The sequence below is a fragment of the Equus asinus genome, chromosome 1 (genome assembly GCF_041296235.1).
Source record: "Equus asinus isolate D_3611 breed Donkey chromosome 1, EquAss-T2T_v2, whole genome shotgun sequence".
Taxonomy (NCBI): Eukaryota; Metazoa; Chordata; class Mammalia; order Perissodactyla; family Equidae; genus Equus; species Equus asinus.
The window spans coordinates 187,226,803-187,249,097 of NC_091790.1; the positions used below are offsets into that span (position 1 = coordinate 187,226,803).

The 22,295-nt window shown below is 38.1% G+C and overlaps 1 protein-coding gene across 10 annotated transcripts in view; it reads left to right on the forward strand.

Annotated features, from left to right (window-relative positions):
* EXOC4 (exocyst complex component 4) overlaps window positions 1-22,295 on the forward strand; it is a 736,472-nt gene that overhangs the window by 18,439 nt on the left and 695,738 nt on the right. For 8 of the 10 annotated variants that reach the window (XM_044746180.2, XM_044746218.2, XM_070513797.1 and 5 more), the window contains exons 2-3: window positions 3,816-4,005; window positions 16,684-16,878. In XM_044746180.2, the coding sequence (XP_044602115.1) occupies window positions 3,816-4,005; window positions 16,684-16,878 (385 nt within the window). The remainder of the gene's footprint in view (window positions 1-3,815; window positions 4,006-16,683; window positions 16,879-22,295) is intronic. The other 2 variants (XM_044746246.2, XM_070513781.1) reach the window with 1 other exon arrangement.

Genomic DNA, 22,295 nt, shown 5'->3' on the forward strand with positions numbered 1-22,295 from the left:
TCTCTTCTCCTCTGCTCTCAGTTCAGATCAGGTGACTGGCCTACAGCGAGATAATCCCACATGGAAATTTGCTGGGTTTTGGTAGCATATGTGGGAACTTTCTCTCTAGAATTAGTCTGCTTTTATGGTCTATCATTCATTCATTTTACAAATGTTTATGGTGTGAGATGTTCTATTTCTGGTCTCATTGTACAGAAAAGAAACCTGTTTGAAAATGAATCTTTATTTATTGCCTACTATTGCTTGATACCATGCAATTCTTGGAGGAACCCAATGAGTATTGTTGGGAGACAGTTCTCCTTGGCAGTGTTGTGTTTCTGAAGTTCTTGTGAGCAAAGCACTGAGGGGCCTTTGTTTTAGACTATTTTGTCAAGGATGTTTGTTTAGCAGACAGTCTTGGAAGACAGGGATAGTCTTTCCTTCAAGTGAAGGGCAGGCATGTTTAATGCCCAATATAAAAGATTCGGTTTTCTAAGCTCGGGGTTCTTCTCCACTAACTCGCAGTCTGTGCAGGCATCCATTTGGGCCCATCTGCTTAACCCTCGTGGGACTTGGGGAAAAGGGGGACTAAACAAATAAGCTGGTGCTCATGCTACTTGCTGTGCTATGAGTAATACAGTCCTTAGCCTCTGACCCAGGAGTTTTGTGTCTTCTACCAGCATCCATGGAACTGTGGCAGGCTAACTTGTTAGCTTGTAAGTAGGATAAAATCTCAGAGTCTTCACAGTTCTTGACATTAGGAAGGTGTAAAGTGAGAGTCAGAGAGTTCAGATCTCACGCCCAGTGCCAAGTGATCGAGTGTTTGAGGGTGATGTGTCTCCAAAGGATGTCCTTTCCATTACATTCTAGACAAATGCTCTGCTTTTACTGCTTCTGCTGCTACTGCTGCTACTATGACTATAACTATGATATAGCTAGCAATACCAACCAGCATTTGTTGAGTGCTTAATGTTAAGCCAGGCCTTGTTTCATCTCATTTAATTCTCACAACAACCCTATAAGGAAGGTATACTAATTATCTCCATTTTATAGTTGACCAAAATGAGATGCCGTGACCAAGGTCATATGGGTAGTAAATGGTGGAGCCAGGATTCTGACCCAGGCAGTTTGACTCCGGAGCCTGTGACTCTGTTCGGAGCATAATCTGAAAACAGACTGGCCTGGGTTTTGCATCCCTGTACTGTCCCTCACCCTCGTTGCATGAGGTGGGGCAAATTAATTTAACCTCTTCAAATCTCAGCTGCTACATCTGTAAAAAAAAAAAAAAAAAGGGGGGGGAGGGTAATAATAGGACCCACTCTATAAAGGGCTGTTATGAGGATTAAATATGCGTTCCATAAAGCATGCAGCACAGCTGGTTCCTGGCAGCTAGTAAGCCTCTCTAAATATTAGTGGCTATTATTATTATTATCCTTGCTGCCTTCCTTTTCTCTAATTAAGAAAAAAACAAGCCTTTAATGGTTTTGTACTCTCAGAGTTCTCTAAGGTAAGTGTTTTTTACTAAAGGCAAAATGTCATTCAGCCCAGTTTACATTAAGAGGATGAATTTCAGATGTGGGGCAAACCTGGCATGGACTATTTCTTTATATAAAAATTCTCTAAAAATGAAAATAGGAGCTAAAACCCCCTATAGACCCAATTTACCATCTAATCTTCATTTTAGTAACCCTTTCTATTTCCTAAATAACTCCTTATGCTCTGGTAATGTGTTACAGTGACAGCTGATGCCCAAGAAAGTGTCCTCTCTGGGCCTGACATTTTCCTTAATGGTAATTCTACTAGTTAATGTAAAGAATGTGAAATGTTTGGCATGTTTCCTTCCACAGTGATGGTGGAGAGGAAATCCTGCAAAGCCTTTTAAACATGGCAAACTGCTGCAGTATAGTGCTGAAAATTCTCTGCCTCTTTGCTGTTAGAAGGAGAAATGATAGAGTTAAATATCTAGGAACTCTTCCCTTTGGGACAGTTGATAAATTGGAGGCATTTTCTGGTTGTGCTTTACTTTAGATTAACAGCCAGGAAGGTTTCAAATTTAAAGAGCAAAGTTATGTATCATAGAAACAAGAAGACGTGCTAAACTACTCTGTCCCCAAGTATTGCAAGGAATTTTGGTACTCTGTCTTTGAGACCAAGTTCCCCCTAAGTTCTTCACTCTGATTACTTTATTAGTCAAACACTTGTGTGGTGTTCTCTACTTGCAAGTAAGCTTGGAGGTAGTCTGGGGTAGGATCACCACTTGACAGAAGAGGACACAGGATCTGGCATGGTAAAGGGTTTCCTTCAAGTCTTGGGGATCCCAGTGTGTTGCTTTCCTGGGTGTACCCCACATTCCTTAGAGGCTTCGCTATTTCCTTCATTACATTTCCTCTGCTCCCTGCCTCCCCCATTTTATGCTAGACCTGATCTCTTGGCATCCCTAACACATTTACAAAATTCTTTTTGGTGGCTAGATTGAAGTCAAAGACTGGCCTGCTGAATCTCCCTCTCAATTGAAAAAGAAGTTTTATATATTATGTGGCTCATGAATTAAGATCTTTTGCTGTAAATGACAGTTTGGAGAAGACCGTTGTACAGTATTTTGCTTGCAAATATCTTGAAGTGGATATGTGATTGATTTGCTGACAGACCATCTCTGAAAGCAGTTCTAATGATGGACTTATAATTGATTGCATCCATCATGGAGAGCCTAAAATACCCCCCTCCCTAAATTAAAAAAGATAAATGAAATAAAGTATGCTGAATGTATAAGCTGACAAATCGGAGGGAATTTAATGAAACTCTAAATTAGCCCAGCCAACAGATAAGAGAAAAAGGTTTCTTTGTTACTGATTATAACACTAAATTAAAAAAAAATTATCCAAGAAAGATAATAGAGGAAACAAAGATTTGTGGCCCATGTATCAAGCTAAGTTATTGAGAGATTTTTAATAAGTGTATCTATCTCATTCCCTGGTTATTGTTGATTCATATCAATCTGTTAGTGCTGTTGGAAGAGTAGTAAAAGCAGGGACTGCCTTGTATTATAGCTTATATTATTGCTGTTGTAACAGGTTTTAGACTTAATATGACCTTATTTCCAGGCTGCTGGGGGCTCTGTACCAAATTCAGGTCATTTAAATGAGCTCTTTGAAAGGTGTTCCTCAGTGTATGCGTAATTTTATAGGTTAGTACTCTTGCAGCTATATATAACAGAAGGCCAACTGAAGTGACTTAAACAATGGATATTTATTCTCTCACCTAACGAGAAGTCCTGAGGTAAGGTGGCTGCAGGGTTGGCGGCTTTGATGGCCCAATGGCATAATAGCAGTAGCTTGGCATTTCTCTTTGACTTTCCCTTGCATGGTTGTAAGATGGCTGAAGTAGTTGAGGATCTTATCTTTGTCTAACAATATAGTGTCGGGAAAAGGGACATGCTTCCTGTTAATTTTCTTGCAAGAAAACTTTTCCTAGAAGTCTTTAGGTCTCATTGGCCAGACTGGTCACTGGTCTGGAGAATGGAATTACTAGGATTCACTCAGACGAATCAAGCCCTGCTCAGACTCTTGCAGAGTTCATGCGACAGCATTTAATAATGTTATCTGATTAAAATATGCCGAGGACAAAGTGAAGGGAAGAGCTCTGTGGATAGGCAGCCAACAAATCCACTTCGATGGGTCATTGGAATTTGCTATGAGGGTGGTTTCATATTTTCTGTTAGTAACTTGTTTTATTTCCTAGTTAGTGAGATGAATGTGCTGGCATATTCATTAAGTCATCTGTCTTTTCCTTCTTGCTTTTAAGTTTGACTCAGCTTGAAATATTCTTGTCTTTACCAGGACTCTGTCTACCAGTGATGATGTTGAAGACAGAGAAAATGAGAAGGGCCGCCTTGAAGAGGCGTATGAGAAATGTGACCGTGACCTAGATGAATTGATTGTGCAGCACTATACGGAATTGACGACAGCCATTCGCACGTACCAGAGCATCACAGAGCGCATCACCAACTCCCGAAATAAAATAAAGCAGGTGAGCCTCCTTTCCTCTTGTCTGCTGATTGTAGCACCTTCTGTTAGTCCAGCTTGTAGCTTGGAGAGGTGCCAGAGTAGTGGCTAATGGCCTTAATGAGTGATTTCTAGTGATGCTTTTCAGGAGTTATGCAGGTATTGGGAAAACCTGGCTGAAGAGGAGCCGAGAGGGCAACCTGGGCTTGCTTCTTCCCTCCCCGAGGTCTTGCTCTTGGCTTCTGCTGTTACTTCTCACTGCAGTCTGAGAATGTGAAATGACATAGGTGATGGCCTCAACTTGAGGAAGAATGAAAGGAATCCAAACCAAAGAGGAGAGCTGTTTTAAGACTCTAGGGCCTCTTACTAGTGGAGGCTCCCATCACAGTGTATCAAACGTATTTAATGTGCTCATATCACACGTTATGTGTGTGTATGTTGCTGTAGCAGTGGGAACATTTTTTTGTTTTTTGAAATTTTACCTTTGAATATGTCACCTAATGTGAAGTTGGTTGTGATTTTTCTGTGGTCATTGTACATTCTTACAAATTAGCTTCAGTATTGGGTAATTTTTGTGAAGAAAATCTAACTTACAAACTATTTAAACATATAATGAAATATTTATGAATACTGAAATTTTTGAATATCATTCTTTAGTAGTGACAAGCATGTATTAGTTTTTATTTTGTAATTTTCTTTTCATATTTTGGAACTGTTTCTTTTCTCTTTCTTTTACTCTTTTTCTCCCTTCTCTCTTCCTCCCTCTTTCCTTCCTTCCTTCCTTTTCTTCCCCCACTCGCCCTCCCCTGCTTCCTTCCTCTTATGGTAGGGTCTTTGAAAATCTCTTGGTTCCTGGGTACCATGTCTTTAGTGCCTATGCGTAAACTGGGTTCGTAAGGGGTATTTTTTATTTGGCCAAGGGATGAACTGGTCAAATAAAGGTCTTGAACTGTTACATCATAGTTATGTGGTTCTTGGCTGTGTATTTTGAGGCGACTCCTTTAATATCCTTTGGTGGTACTGTCTAGTAAATAACAGCATTGCTGCACTTATTGAGCACCAACTCCTTGCCAGGCATGATTATGTCTATTCCTCACTCAACAAATTTAGGATTTAAACTCTGGTCTCCCTCACTCTAGAGCCCTTCCTGCTGGTTTTCATTTTTTAAACAATAATAACCCCCCCCTTTTAAAATACGATATTTTGCAGAACCCTAACATACCAGTCACTTCTTGTTTGGTATTGGGGTGAGACTCAGAGCCTTATCTTAGTCCCCTCCTTAGCAGTCGGTGGCTTCCCCACAAGCACTTGTGTGGCCAGAGGGCTGCACAGACCATTTGAAATGCACTGCCCTGTGCTATTTGATTGGTTAGGAGGTTTCTTGGACTGTACCCACCCAATAATAGCTGTGCTTATGGCATTCTCACATATTTTCTTCCTGTCTTTTAGACCTTATAATTATGATTTTGTAGGCAGATACATAAATTATTCTTCTAAGAATGCTGAAACTCTTAACCTTTTTTGAAGCAATGTGCTGACCTCTTTACATTTTAAAATTAACTGGACATTTTCAAAAGGAATACTATCATTCTTAGCCTTTACAAGTGGTGACTTCATCCTATGGATTTATCTGTGAAACTAGGTAAAGCTATAGATCAGTTGCTCTGGATTTAAAGTAAACTGTAGTCCATTCTGACCCAATATACTAAGCTCAAGAGGGGTCAGAAAATGAACGTATGGAGCTGCTGACCTTCTGGCTTTGCCTCGGGGAATCACAGGAAGGGTGAAGGACCTTTTGGTATTTGTGTTTTCTGATTAGTCTGCTTGACTGAAAGTACTTTGTCCTAATCTCAAGGGAAGCACTGCTGTGGTTTCTGTCCCGACTCCTATCACTCTGAGTCGATAGCATCTTTGCCCAAACAAAGAGTGTCTGCTGGTATTGAAAAAGAGTCTCATCTTGATTATTTCACCTTTGCTTTAGTAGCCACAGTCCTTTCGCCATCCTCGTTTTTAAGTATCCTGGAGTTTTGAGCAAAAGAAAACCAAAAAAGGAAACTTTGTGTTTATTATATCAGACAGTTGTCAAGAAAGTAAATGTCACATAATTCTGTGTTATGAATTAGCTTCAGTATTGGGAAGAAAAAGAAAGGGCTAAAACTATTTTCAAAAAAGCCTTTAATAATTGATAAATGGGAGAAAAAAATGTTGGGAAAAATGGAAGTGAATTAGTTTCATTGTATAATTTGACAATTTTGTATTGTGAAAGTCCATTTCTTATCACCAAGGAAATGATGTTTCCTCACTAATCTTTGCCTATTTTTTGTTTTTAAATTGCCCTTTGGATTATATGCAAAATATAGGTGTGTACATTTTTAAAGTAAAAATAGGGATGATTCAATAATCATAGGACTGCATTATTTCAGAGCCAAGCAAGATGTTGAGAACGTGTCGATTTGAGTTGAAATTTTCTTTCTGCTCTCTGCCAAAAGAATGTAAAGAGCATTCGTTCAACAAATATTTGTTGAGTGCCAGCTCCATGCCTAGTTCTGTTTTAGATGCTGGGGCTGTATCAATGGAAAACACCAGTCCCTGTCCTCATGGAGCTTACCTGCTAATGGGAAGAGACAGAAAAACAAACAAACAGATGGTATTTAACAACACTGATTTAGTCTCTGTGTATTAAGTGTCTGTTTTGTGCTGAGCATTGCTCTGGGCTTTGGGGTATAGAAGTGAATAAAACAGACAAAAATTCCTGTCCTCGTGCAGTTTACATTCTAGTCAAAACAGACAGGCCATAAGTTAAGTAAGATGTGATATAACAGATGATAATAAGTGCTGTGCTTAAAAAAAAAAGCAAGGCAGGGAGAACAGGGAGTTGCAGCTTTAAATAGATAGCTCAGGGAGGGCTTCCCTGAGGTTGCATTTGAGCCCGCCTAAAGGAGGTGAGGGAGGGAGTCAGGAAGAGCACCTCTGGAAGAAGGAATAGCGGATACAAGAGCATCCAGAAGCAGGAACGTGATTGGAATTTTGGGGAAGCAGCAAGGAGGCCCATGGACCTGGAGCAAAGTGGGAAGTGGAGAGAGTAGCTGGACCAGAGAGAGACGAGAGAGCTGGTGGCTGAGGTGTGGCAGAGTGGCCAGCTCATACAGGGTCTCAAACGCCGTAAGGGCTTTGATTTTACCCCTGAGTATGATGGGAAACCATTGGAAGGCTTCGAGCACAGGGGTGACATGATGTGACTAACATTGTTAAAGGGCCATTGTAACTACTATACTGAGAATCGATTTTAGTGGGGACCAAAACAGATGAAGATGTTCATATTCAGGCTTTTGTTGCCTTTAAAAGTTTGAGAACACAGAACTGTTTACATTTCCCATTTTGATGTTAGTTTCATATGTGGATTTATGTTGTATTGGTAGAATCTATGTCCTGGAGGATAATATGAGTGACAGATTTGACTTCCCAGATGGTCCAAACTTTTTTACACTGGTCAAGTTCACTTGAAATTTTTTCTAGATTAAGAAAAAATGTGCAAATAAAATACCAGGGATGATTGTTCAAGTCAAGTAATGTGAATAATAAGCAAAATATTTGGGCAATCCTGTTATTTTTGAATACTTTGTGAAATTGGTCAAAATGAGATATTTTTGCATTAGAAAACTACAGAATCCATAGGTTTTGCCAGGGTCTCTCATTATAATGACTATTACAGCAGCAGCACCAAAACAGATGAACACAAGTGGATACAAGTTGGGGACTCGGGCTGTCTAGATGATGCCTCTTGGTGTGTGAATTTGAGTGTTTCCTCCATGGTGTGCTAAGCGAGTGAGATGACATTGGGTTTCTTTCGAGATACCAAGTAGTCCATCTCCTGCTTATCGTAGGCTGAAGGGAAAGCACAGATACTTGTATCTCTTGTGATGTGTACACAAACATTGTACGTTTCACCCCAATTTGGGCTGCCCTGTTGGTGCTAGATCAAGCTCTTAGCTCATTTTTATTGCCTGTAATTGGAAATAACCATGCATGATTATTCAAGTGAAGTCGTTAGGGCTTAATCATTGAGTAACGCAGCATCCGTTACTTAACATTTAAAAGTAATTCTGTGGCTTTTATGTGGAAGTATACCTTGAAAGGTAGAATTAGAATGAAGAATAACCTTAATTAATATAAAAAAAGAGTAGAACAACATGGTTTTGGTAGGAACTTATTTATAGCTGAAATATAAGATGGAAAATCCTAGCTGCTTGTATGAGAAAGGGAAGAAAGTCCAGAAATGGACACGCTAAACAGTGGGCAATAATGAGATATTGTAATTTAAAATCCAGCCGGTAGTCTGGAGTGCATTAATGCAGTCACAAGAACTATGAGGTAATCTTTCCATTAAGTTTCACTCTGTCTGTATTTGTGTGCTGTATCCAAGCTCTGCAACTCAAAAGGAGAGTATTGCCCTTGGAAAGGGTTGAGTGGAGCCTCTCAGAGAATTTAAGACCTTAGAATAGCAGCTAAAAAAACTAGGGGAACAAAAGCATGGGAAATAAAAGTTTGAAGGTAATTTCAAAATGATCTCTAGTTCTAAAGGGCTTTTAAACAAAACAGTGAACAGTGTTTCTGAAGATCAGTCTTTCTAGGCACTTTCTGTAAGACTTTGTGGAAGAAAATGGGTTGGACACTTGCATCAGGAAAATACTCATGAAAACACATGTATGTTTATTTTTAGTATAAAAATAAAATATTGTGATTTTTGTGCTTTTAGAATTAGAATAATTTTTTTTCTTTTTTTTTATTGAGTTCATAATAGTTTTCATCAATGTGAGATTTCAGTTGTACATTATTTCTTGACTGTCACCACATAAGTGCTCTCCTTCACTGCCTGTGCCCACCCCCACCCCCCTTCCCCTGGTAACCACTGAACTGTTTTCTTTGTCCAACTACTTGTTTATATTCCACATATGAGTGAAATCATCTGGTGTTTGTCTTTCTCAGACTGGCTTATTTCACTGAGCATAATTCCCTCTAGGTCCTTCCATGTTATTGCAAATGGGATGAATTTGTCTTTTTTTTTCTGGCTGAGTAATATTCCATTGTATGTATATACCACATCTTCTTTATCCAATCATTGGTCGGTGGGCATTTGGGTTGCTTCCACTGGCTATTGTGAATAGTGCTGCAACGAACATAGGGGTGCATATGTTACTTTGGATTATTGATTTCAAATTGTTTGGATAGATACCCAGTAGTAGGATAGCTGGGTCATATGGTAGTTCTCTTTTTAGTTTTTTGAGGAGTCTCCATACTGTTTTCCTTAGTGGCTGCACCACTTTGCATTCCCACCAGCAGTGTATGAGGGTTCCCTTCTCTCCACACCCTCTCCAACATTTGTTATTTTTAGTCTTAGTGATTGTAGCCATTTTAACAGTTGTAAGGTGGTATCTTAGTGTAGTTTTGATTTGCATTTGCCTGATGATTAGTGATATTGAACATCTTTTCATGTGTTTATTGGCCATCTGTATATCTTCTTTGGAAAAATGTCTGTTCATCTTCTCTGCCCACTTTTTGATCGAGTTGTTTGTTTTCTTATTGTTCAGTTGTGTGAGTTCCTTATATATTATGGAGATTAACCCCTTATCGGATATATGATTTGCAAAAGATTTTCTCCCAATTGGTGGGTTGTCTACTTGTTTTGATCCTAGTTTCTTTTGCCTTGCAGAAGCTCTTTAGTCTGATGAATTCCCACTTGTTTATTTTTTCTTTTATTGCCATGATCTGAGAGGCCATGGTATTTGAAAAGATCCTTTTTAGTTTGGTGTCAAAGAGTGTACTACCAATATTATCTTCCAGGAGTTTTATAATTTCAGGATGTATCTTCAAGTCTTTGATCCATTTTGAGTTTATTTTTGTGTATGGCATGAGATAGTGGTCTGCCTTCATTCTTTTGCATGTGGCTGTCCAGTTTCCCGACACCGTTTATTGAAGAGACTGTCTTTTCTCCATTGTATGTTCTTGGCACCTTTGTTGAGGATTATCTGTCCGTAGATGTGTGGTTTTATTTCTGGGCTTTCAGTTCTGTTCCATTGATCTGTGTGCCTGTTTTTGTACCAGTACCATGTTGTTTTGGTCACTATGGCTTTGTAGTATGTTTTGAAGTCAGGGATTGTGATACCTCCAGCTTTGTTCTTTTTTCTCAGGATTGCCATAGCAATTCAGGGTCTTTGATTGCCCCATATGAATTTTAGTATTCTTTGCTCTATTTCCACGAAGAATGTCATCGGGATTCTGATTGGGATTGCATTGAATCTGTAGATTGCTTTGAGTAGTATGGACATTTTAACTATGTTTATTCTTCCGATCCGTGAGCAAGGAATCTCTTTCCATTTCTTTAAGTCATTATCAGTTTCTCTCAGTAATGGCTTATAGTTTTCATTGTATAAGTCCTTCACCTCCTTGGTTAAATTTATTCCTAGGTACTTTATTCTTTTAGTTGCAATTGCAGATGGAATTGTATTCTCGAGTTCTCTTTCTGTAAGTTTGTTCTTGGAGTATAGAAAAGCAAATGATTTTTGTAAGTTGATTCTGTACCCTGCAACTTTACTGTAGTTGTTAATTATTTCTATTAGTTTTCCGATGGATGTTTTGGGGTTTTCATGTTGTCTGCAAACAGCAAGAGTTTCACTTCTTCACTCCCTATTTGGATTCCTTTTCTTCCTTTCTCTTGCCTAATTGCTCTGGCCAAAACCTCCAGTACTATGTTGAATAAGAGTGGTGATAGTGGGCATCCTTGTCTTGTTCCTGTTCTCAGGGGGATGGCGCTCAGTTTTTGCCCATTGAATATGGTGTTGGCTGTGGGTTTGTCATATATGGGCTTTATAATGTTGAGGTAATTTCCTTCTATCCCCATTTTGTTAAGAGTTTTTATCATAAATGTCTGTTGGATCTTGTCAAATGCTTTCTTTGCATCTATTGAGATGATCTTGTGGTTTTGATTCCTCACTTTATTGATGTGGTGTATCACATTGGTTGATTTGCGGATGTTGAACCATCCCTGTGTCCCTGGTATGAATCCCACTTGATTGTGATGTATGGTCCTTTTGATGTATTGCTGAATTCTGGTTGCCAAAATTTTCTTGAGAATTTTTGCATCTATGTTCATCAGCGATATTGGCCTGTAGTTCTCCTTTTTCGTACTGTCCTTGTCAGGCTTTGGTATCAGAGTGATGTTGGAGAATTAGAATAATTTGACTGTTATGTTAATTTCCATTTACCATCCCTTACTCATGGGGAACTTTTCAGGATATTTCCAGTCTACAGTTTCAGTGAGGCACTTGCACGTCTGTTGTACTTTATTACAGATAAGATGCACACTCAAAGGCATTCCCCTTCCCTTTTTATTCTTGATGCAAATTTGGTGCTTTTCTCATTTTATGACTTAAAACTTACGGCTTTCCACCACCTCCCCCATGCTGGTATCTGTCCACCTCTCTAACATATATCTCTGTGGCTCTTCTCACAAATCCTGCAACAGTGTTGTTCAGAGGCCTCAGTTAGTTTTCCTTCTCTCTTCGTCTTTCCCAAGGCAGGGTTGCAAAAATCTCTGTTTCTCTGCTTTCTCTATCATCTCACGTATCCATTTCAGAATAGTCTCTTGGGCCCTGTTTTCCTTACTTTCTCTTTTTCTAATAGTCTCTGATTGGAGTGACTTGCAGTTCTTGTATATTGAAACTGAAATTCTTGGATTGCTGAACAGGTGACTGGAAGCAACTGTGGAGTTACTAGAATTCCAAGGAAGCAAAGGGAACTTGTGTTTGGGGAAGGATTTCTGTACTTGGGTTTTGATGTCATGATTTGAACAGTTTGGCTCTTCATGGATTTATTTAAGGAAGAAAAAGAGAGAGTAACATAATTTTTCAATCTTAATTGTCCTGATAAATTAAATAGAATGGAATTAAAGTACTGTCAGTACATTTATAAAAGTAGAACAGACATTTGAGAAATAAATGTTTGGATGTAATTTGGTACCTTTCTCACTTTTAGATGTTATTATTCATTGCTGGACATAGCCCTGTTTCTTTCCTCTCTGTTTAAATAAATCATATTTACTGAGCTATAATTTATATACGATAAAAGGCAGTATTTTTAGAGTACAGTTCAATGAATTTTGGCAAATGTATATATCTGTGAATGTGTTACTGTCACCCCAGAGAGTTCCCTCCTGCTTCTTTGTGGTCAGTTCCTCCTCCTACCCCCTTCCTGCTCCAAGCAACTAATGATTTGAATTCTGTCATTATGGGTTATACCTGCTTGTTCTAGAACTTCACACAGTATGTATTCTTTTGCATATGGCTTCTTTTGCTCAGCGTAATGTTGTTGAGATTCTTCATATTTCTTCTCTTTTATTGCTGACTAGTATTTCTCCCATCCCCTACGTTTTAAAATAGCATTTCTTCTTAACTGTAACTTTCTAAGCAAAAAGCTGAAACCTCAGGGCAGTTTAGTATTAAGCGTTCTTGTAGCTTCTTATGTCTGCAGCTTTGGTTAACTCTGTTTTGGGAGTAATTTTGGTGATGTTCATATTCCACACAGGCCAATCCCATCTCCCTCACACCCTACTCCCAAATTCTACCTTCTTTTTCATTTTTCCTCCATGTAGTAAGCAAAACTGAGAGGTGAGCTGATTACATTGTGTATATCCTGATGTGAAATGCCATAATGGTCGTTTTCCCATCAGAAGGGAGTTTGCTAAACTTTACTGACACTCTGTAAGTTTTTCCCCATTCCCTTGATCAAGAGCCTAGTTGGGTGTTATATGACATAAAATTTATTTTTACTGTTTCCATAGTAACCATTACCCACAGAGGAAAAAGCTGAGATTTATAGACCCAAGGTGATGTGAATAGAATATCAGAAATCTAATTCTAACAGACTTTAACTAATATTTAAAATAGAATGGATTTAATAGCTAGAGTTCTTAACCCAGAGACCAAGAACTCCAAGAGGATTGAGGAATGGCCTTGAGAAATATGATTAAAAAATCAAATAATACCACAAATGCTGATAAAAACCAGCACTCCCCTGCCTTGTCCTACTTCAATCCCAATTCCAACACTTCAGAGACACTGACTTTTGCTCTTTTAGTTGTTTTTTCCCCAGATAGTCCTGTTTCTATATTTCTAAGTAATATGCTTATACTGGTTTTTTCTTGAATTTTCTATCTTAGACATTGCATATGAACTTCCAGCTATGGAAGATGAAGATGTAGTTCCTCTGTCACTCTTTCCTCCACCCCACCCCATCATCTTCCCTGGTGCTCTCCAGGAGAGCTGTATCCTAGTTCTTGGTTTGGTTAAATAGATAGTGCTTACATTATTATGAGTATATACATATTTCCATGGAAGCCATCCCCAGCTGCTATTTTTGCTTGTGCAATTTTGTTGCTGTTTTCCTTGGAATCAATGATTGAATAATCCTGTTGCCTTTCTCCTGCATCGGAACCCCCTACTCCCCACACACCTCCCCTTTCCTGGGTCCTGGGTTTTTTCTCTTTTGTTTTCCTTTGTATTGATGGAGCACATTCTTCAGTATTTTCCTGAGATATGGTGCATATAAGATTTATTTTTTGAGATCTTGCAGTCAGAAAATGTCTTTATGCTTTCCTCATACTTGATTGATAGTTTTCCTGGGAAATAATTCTCTCTTAGGATTTTGGAGATATGTTATTCCTTTGTCTTGTAGCTTTTAGTGTTGCTATTGAGAAAAATCTGATGCATTCTGATTCACAATCTTTTGTATAGGTCCTATTTTCTTTTTACCCCCCTTTGAAAGCTTTTAAGAAATTGTTTCTTTATCTTTTGTGTTCTTACATGTCATGGTAGCATGCCTGGGCTGGGTCTTATTTTCACTCCATTGTCTTGAACACTTGGTGTGCCTTTTCAATCTGAAAATTCATGTCTTTTGTTCTGGGTAATTTTCTTTTATTATTTTATTGGTATTTTTCTCCTTTTTTTTTTTTTTTTTTCATTTTTCCTCCCCCAGAACTCCTATTTGGCAAGTATTGGACCTCTTGGATCAATCCCCTCATTTTCTTTGATCTCCTTTTTCCTATATTTTGTTTTTGTGTTTTACTCTTTGATTTTTTTCTATAATATTTTTAATTTCCAAGAGCTATTTTTCATTGTCTGAATTTTTTATAGCATCCTGTTCTTGTTTCATTGATGTAATATGTTACTTTTCCTAAGGATATTATAGTTTTTTTTTAAAAAACTGTTTGCTGCATAGTTTGTCCCTTCCTCCTCTCCACTACCTTTTTCTTTTTGTTTGTTTTGATTCCTGTCTTTCCATATTACAGACTTTCCTTGACTGTCTGGTGACCTTTGGCTGACTCTCTGTGTGTAAGAGAGAGGCGCTACAAAGCTGATTGGAAGCTCCAAGCATGTTATGGGACTTGTCTAGAGATGATTGGCAGGGACCCAGCAGTTTCCTGGTGAAACCTGAGATATCACTGTCTATAGTCTTTTCACTTGGTTACTTTTCCCAGGGGAAAGCTGTAATTTTCCTGCGTTGGGGCTAAAAGTCAAGCTCAGTGTTATTGGAGCCAACCCTGGAAGGAGGTGGAGGATATTACTGTTCTGTAGGCCCACTTTGATGTCATCCTCCTGTTTTCTGTCCAGGGCATCACACCCTCCCCTCAGCCGTGCCTGGTATTTCCTGGTCCAGATCCTGCAGTTTCTTCAGATCATAAACCTTCTAATTGGCCAGTGTTAGGGGGAGGGAATTACCTGTCCATGTGGTTTGATGAGGATCTAGGGCTCAAAATACTCCTTATAGAAAGTTGTAACCTCGTACTCCTGCTTTTAATATTCTTCATGTCTCCTTTTCGGTGTTAGCAAACCCCACTGCTTGCTAAGATTTTCGGATTTCTCTGCTCTGCTAATTTAGTTACCCATCATTCATCTTTTCGCCAGCTTCTAAAATTTTGTTCTCTCTTCTCTTTCTCTTTTCTTGGTGTTTTATGCTAAAAAAAAAAAAAATTCTTTTGCTATCACGTTGGGATTATAGGAAGGAACAGAGGTAATTAGGACCATCTTCAAAAGATTTTCAGAGGGATGTGCCCCAAAAAGCCAATAATCATTCTACCATGCCCATCAAGAGAGATTCCAAAATCCTGTTATTCAGGGCTTTTTATGTTGGAGAGTTTTATATAAGTATGATATAAGTGTTGTCCTAAGTTGTGGGAATAGATTAGATACTTTCTCAAGAAACCTAATCTTAGCATTGTATCTTCATATTTTGCATGTTTGTTGGAAAAATATTGAAATTCAGTTTTGTAATCATCAGGAGTATAGTGTCAGTGAGTATGTGCACCTCCACACCAAATCTTGTAGAAGAAGAAGACAGGTTTGCAATTGTCAAAAATATGATAGACTTTCTAGAGTGATGGAAATGTCCTATATATTGATGGAGGTTTGGATTATACGGGTGTCTGCATTTGCTAAAACTCATCAAATGGTATACTTGAGATGTATTCATGCATAAATTTTACCTCAAACAAAACCAAACACGAAACTGTAGACTTAAATTCTAGTTTAAGTAAAAATACATGTAAGGAATGTCAAAAGTATACGATGGTAGTTCTATGAATTGTGAAAGGTCATGACTCTTTTAATTTTTTTATTATTTATTTATTTATTTATTTATTTTTAAAGATTTTATTTTTTTCTTTTTCTCCCCAAAGCCCTCTGGTACATAGTTGTATATTTTTAGTTGTGGGTCCTTCTAGTTGCGGTACGTGGGACACCGCCTCAGCATGGCCTGATGAGTGGTGCCATGTCCGGCCCAGGATCCGAGCCAGCTGAAACTCTGGGCTACCAAAGCCGAGCATGCAAACTTAACCACTCGGCCACAGGGCCGGCCCCTCTTTTTATTTTTTTATGTTGTAAAAATTGAAAATTTTTAATTAGTAGAAAATGAAGATATATTTATAATGTACATTGACTCCATCCCTCGCTGCAGCTCTCCACCTCCTTCTATTTTGTCAGTCTGTGCTTGTGCTGCTCACTAAAGTGTGAGATCTATGAGATGCTTGCAATGATCTTATTTAAAACCGAAAAATCAGAATACCTGGCAAAAAAGAAAAATCCTTGGTATGCCCTAATTCCTTTTATTTTGAGATTATCTCTGGATGTGTCTACTCTTTCTGGAAACTGAGCTCATTTTCATTTTAGTCAGTTGAAATGAATGCCTAGTTCCTTGGTTGTAAACTTCAGCTGAAGCTCTCTATCTAGAGGGACTGACCAAGTGACCTATCAGCTGAATAGGAACTATGCAAGGAAGAATGGGGAAGGAATGATAATGTGGACTCTCATATCAGTCCCTTTTAGATATGTTAACATCAGTGTGGTACTTCCTGTTTTCAGAGTGTTTTATATTCTAAGTAATTTTTTCTAGATTGACTCAAAGGTGGGTTAGGAGTAGTTTTCTCATTTCACAGGAGAGAAAATATAAACATAGAGAGGCAGAGATGCACCCAAGTGAGTCAGCATCAGAACCAGGATTAGACTTTTGCAAGCAGACCAAGCAAAGGGAATAAGAGAGAGTGGGAATTAGAAAGTGTCACTTACAGTAGTACCAATGAAGAATACTAACCAGATTAGGGGTTTAGGCTGGCAAGACTTTGGACTGACCTAAGATTGAATCTGTTTTGTTGTAGGTAAAAGAGAATCTGCTTTCATGCAAGATGCTGTTGCACTGCAAACGGGATGAGCTTCGGAAATTGTGGATTGAGGGAATTGAACATAAGCATGTCCTGAACCTGCTGGATGAAATTGAGAATATCAAGCAAGTGCCTCAAAAGCTGGAACAGTGCATGGTTAGCAAGCACTATCTCAGCGCCACCGACATGCTGGTGAGAGATCAGTCTGCTCCAATGGTCGTTTCTGCTGAGATATAAAAGCACTTCCCTTTGTTCTCTCTGAATTCTTTAATTCATGGAGCACATTACAAACTGCCCACTTGGAATTCACGAGCCCTTGCAGGTGTAGCCTGGCTAGTTCTCGTCCTAATTCCAGTGTTTGAAATGGTAGATTATTATTATTTATGTATTGTCTGCCTTTGTAACAATGGCAAGAAGTATAATGTTAAGAAAACAGTACTTAAATCGTGTTGGAATGGTAATGAGAGGTTTTTTTTTTAGCTTCAGAGGAACCTAAAGTTAATGAATCCCATGTTAAAGAAAGAAATTTGCATGAGAGAGAACTTTAGATTTATAAACTTGATGTTCCACAAATTCTTTGAAGGAATTTTTATATTAGGGCTTTGTTTTTTCCTTTAAATTGATAAGAAAGAAAATAATGTTTTTGGAATAATTCTGGAAGTAATATTGTCAAGCAAGACTACTCTACAGCCTAGCCTTTAGCCTCTATCTTCATCCATTCTGCTACTTTGTGAATTTGAAATGAAAATTCAGAGAAGTTTGCAACTGGTGGTGCATGTGACTGAGTGTCAAGAAAATGAGTGAAAAATGAAAATACTCATCTTGCTCTCTAATGACCCTAACTTTCTCAGGGCCTCAGGCTCTTAGGGCGGCTCTATCTCCCTCCTCTTTCCACACCAGCACCCCTCTTCCTTCTCATTCGCAGTTGTCTGGGGACTGCAGAAACTCTCAGTAATAGATAGACTGTATGTGGGTTTTCTTTTTCACGGTAGGTGAAAATGCCTTACCTGTTTCACCGAATTAGATTGGCTGTAACATTGGAAAAAACACTGAGAGGAATTGGTGGGAGAAACAGGTTAAATCCTCTAAGTGGTTTTAGTTCATTGAAACTTTCAAGAAGAATTTTTCTGTAAGTTCTTTGTAAGAAGCTTTTAAGGAGGTTTGATAACCAAGAGGTGAGATGTGCTGTGACAATCTATTGTATATTAAAATCTGGTTGTGTGATAGGGGTGAATAGTCAGTTTCCACAGTGGAATGAGGTTAATAACGCTCTGCTCTTGAGAGTCGCAAAAGAGTAGGTTATTTTCAGTATCCTGTTCATAGTGACATCATCCATAATAATGACTATAGGGTGTTTGACAAAAAAATTAATCACCTTTCAGCTTTACTGTTGGTTTGTGCATTAGAATTGCATATATGTGCTAAATTACCAAGACTCAGCAATCAGAATAGATAAGATTATATATGTTGGTGTATCATATACACATCTATTTGAATCATGGTTTTTTGTTGTGGGCCTGCTTTTAAGTAAATGCTATATATTAAAAATAGGTTGTTAGAATTTATTTCTGTGTTATGTTCATTTTAGGATTTCAGATTTTTGTTTTATGGTTTTATTACTTAGGGGCTAATTTATTTACTTAAGAGCTAATCAATAATGAATACGGCCCTTTTTTTTTTACTTACTTTCTTAAGGACCTTATTAAATACTTCTTTAAGTCCTTGGTTGCAAATTACAGAAATTCCACTCTAGCTAGCTTAGGTAAAAGAACTGCTTTACTCCTGTACCCAGTCTGCTAAAAGGATGGGAGTAGATGTGGGGTGCCACCTGTGTGTTCTTTCCTCATGTCGTCTTCCTTGTTCTCCTAGGGACTCTTCCTTCCACCTGTGCGCTGGGTTTGGGTGTTTGAGGAGAGGGAGGAGTGGAGGCTGTGGCCTACATCTTTCGAGCTTTGCAGAGGAAAATAACCTTTTTTTGCTAATTCAAAAGTGCAGGGGTAGCAGGGGTAGGATCTAGACTGGGCCAGCTTGGGTGCTATGATTGTCAGTTCTAACTAAAATTTTGTGGTTGCGGGGGTGAGGGGCCTGGTGAGTGGGGTGGGGAGGAAGAGCAGTCACCTCCAGAAAAAGGTGAGCATATGAGATACATTTCCCAGAAGTTCCTTTTTTCTATTTGTAGTTCTTTTGTATGTTCTGGATACTAATCCTCTGTCCGTTAGATGGATTGTAAATATCTTCTCCCGGTTGGTGGTGTAGCTTTATTACTTTGTTTTTGGTGTCTTTGGTTATAAGGAAATTTTAAAATTTAATGCAATAAAATTTCTCTTTCATTTTCCTTTATGTTATGTGACTTTTATTTTAAGAAATTTTCTATCCCAATATCATAAAGAGAGTCTCCTATGTTGTCTTCTTTAACTCATTTAGAATCTGTTTTCATATATGGTGTGAACTAGGGATCTAATTTTATCTTTAAACAGCTGCTTGGCTCCAACCAATTGTTGAATCCATTTCCTACTGATTTATATTGCTAGCTTGGTTACATACCAAGTTTTCACATATGCATGGGTGTGTTTCTGAGCTCTTTATTTTGTTCAGTTGGTCTCCTGTATATCTGCACCAAAACCATGCTGTTTTACTTACTATAATGTTATTATATGTCTTGATAGCAGATGAAGATATTTCTTCACCTTGCTGTTCAGAATTGTCTGTGCTATTCTTGGCTCTTTACTCTTCCATAGGAATTTTAGTATCAGCTTGTTAAGTTCCACAAAAAATGTGATGGGATTTTGATTAGATTTAAGAGAAGTTCATCTTTTTGGTAGAGTTCTTCCAGGGAAGAGGATGTGTCTCTCATTTATTGAAGTCTTCATGAATGTCCTTTTATAAGAATGCTTAGTAATGTATTCCATAGGGTACTACATATATTGTCTTAGTTTTATTTCTGGGAATCATATTTTTTTGTGGCTTTTTAAAACAGTAGCTCTTTGTTAATTACAGTTTCTCCTTATTTGTTGCTGCTGTATAGGGATGCGATAGATTTTTCTTTTTTAATTGATCATGTATTTCCCTGAACCTAATCCCAATCCTGTCTGCCTGGAAAATGACGATTTATTCTTTAAGACTTGGCTCAAATTTCATCAAGTCTATGAATGTCCCAGGTAATTCAATTAGATGGTTTTCTCATCCTTTTTTTCAAAAAAAAATTATTGTGTATTTTTTTTTATTGTGGTAAGAATATTTAACATGAGTAGCCACATTTCTTTATGGTTCCATAAGCTGCAGGTAGTTCATCATAATATAATTGCTTTTGTGTATAAGATAGGTCATTGAGGACAGGGCCTGTATCTTACCTATTTTTGTCTGCCCTGTGCTTAGCATAGTGCACCTCACGTAGTCAGAGTTCACAGATCATTAGCCAAACGGATAACTATGTGAAAGACCCATGCCAGTATAGAGAAAAGGGCATTTCCTCTCTTGGAGCTCTGGTCTGTTTTTCCTTCCGTTTTTTTTTTTTTTTGGCAAGGTTCTCTAGTTTCTAACCTTTCCTTTTTGCAATATTTAAACGGACAACAAAAACAATAGTGCTAATAGCTAATATGTATTGAGCACTCACTATGTGCTGGGACCATTTTAAGTATGTTAACATTTGTTAACCCACTTCTCTCAACAACCCTGTGTGAGAGAGATTTCTGACATTATCCCCCTTTTCCAGATGAGGTAGTTGCTTTGTATGATCTGGGGAGTTGGCATGCCCTAACATACAGTGAAGATTTCATGGAGGTAGGCTTTAAGGTGTGCTTAAAAGGTTGGAAATATTCTTATTTGGCCTTTTGTCTACAAGAGTGAATAGTAAGGTCTATAATTGCTCTTTCATCAGACGTCATATGAAAAAATGATCACATTTTCTTTCCCTATGGTTATGTGCTGTTAGAAGTAAAATCTACTTAAGGCCATCTCAAGAGTCCAAATGGAAAGCTTTGCTAAAAAGACATCAGAGGAAAGTGAAGACAAAGCAATCTAGTCTTTCAAAACCCTCTGATTTCCTTGCATTTGTTTATCAAAAGATTTTGCATTTCCATTTTCAGGCAGGTGCAGATGCCCAGTAAATTAATCCCTACTCAGGTTAATAAATCCAGAGTAAATAAATCAGTGGTGACCCATGGCTCTTGTCAGCTCCTGCGATTCCTACTTCACCATCAGACTGGTCTGATAGCTATAGATGTGGCTTCTAGATGGGATATTTATTTCTTCTTTTGATATGATAACCTGCGTACTGCATAAAATAATTAAATTGTCATGACAGGGCCTGTCTGCAAATAGGCATGGCCTTTTGTTTCCTTCTTCAAGGTAAACAGCTGCTGTTAGCTTATGAAAAGCTAAAAATGATCCAACAAGAAGCCTGTGTCCGTCACATTGAAATCAGAGTCTTGATTAATATTGTAGCCTGTAGCTTTGTGATACGTATGGTTTAAATGAGACCTTTGCAGTCATTGTGCTGGTGGATGCAAGCACATTAATGACATAATTTCTGGTTGCTGCATCACATTTCTGCAGTCTGTCCTTTGTATTCCACTCACATTAATTGAAGTAATTTTGCCAGTGAAGCGTGTTTCAAACCTCTGCATTTAAATTGAAATTTTAATTCCCTTATTGTCTTGAAAAGACGGCTGAAGATGCCTTGTTACAGGTTTCATTATCACTCAAAACACTCCAGCTGCTGGTTCTAATGTACAACGACTGATTAATTCTGGGAAGAATTATTAATATAAGAATAACAGCTTCTTCCCTGTGGCATGAGCTATCCAGGAAGGTATTTCATGATGGGTAATATTTTTATGAACTTTTTTTGTTAAGGAAAATTTGTGTGGAAGTTTGTATCAAACTAAAATTGCACAGATGAGCTTTGAAAACCACTTACACAAGTTGTGATTTATCAACCCATAGAAGTCAATTCATAATTGCATTCAATCGGTGGAAACCCAGCCAGTGCAAGTCGTTTTGGAGCACGTTAGCTGACAGTTGCGAGGCTTATGACTAAAATAATTTTTTCATTTCTAAGTCCTCCTGAGATTGTAGAGATTTTGAATGTCTCTTAATCATATTGTCTCTTTTTATTTATATACCTTTTCAAAAAGAATCCATAGCTGTATACTCAAATAAGGATTATTATGATAATTATAATAATAACTTATGTTTATGTAGCTGCCTTCTTCCCAGAGAGCTTTGCTGAGAGAATGGCGTACTGGAGTTATTTCACATACACGGTGAAAATGTGGCCACGTCTGGGATAAAGATAGTAATGCAGCGATTTAATTCCATAGTTTTCTAAGATCCTGTAATAAAAATGAGTATAATATTTTCAGTTTACAAGATCCTTGGCGATTGTTGGACAACATTCAAGGTTTGAATGTCAGCATGGGTCTTAGTGTGGGTCAGATGGACCTGTGCTTGAGTCCCAGCTTTGACTTTTACCAGCTGGATGGCTTGGGGCTAATTGTTTAATTTGACTTTGCTGAAAGTTGGAGTTAAGAATGTGTAATATATATCCCCAGGGGTTGTTGAAAGGATTAAATGAGATATTAAGCTATGTATGTAAAGTATGCCTACTA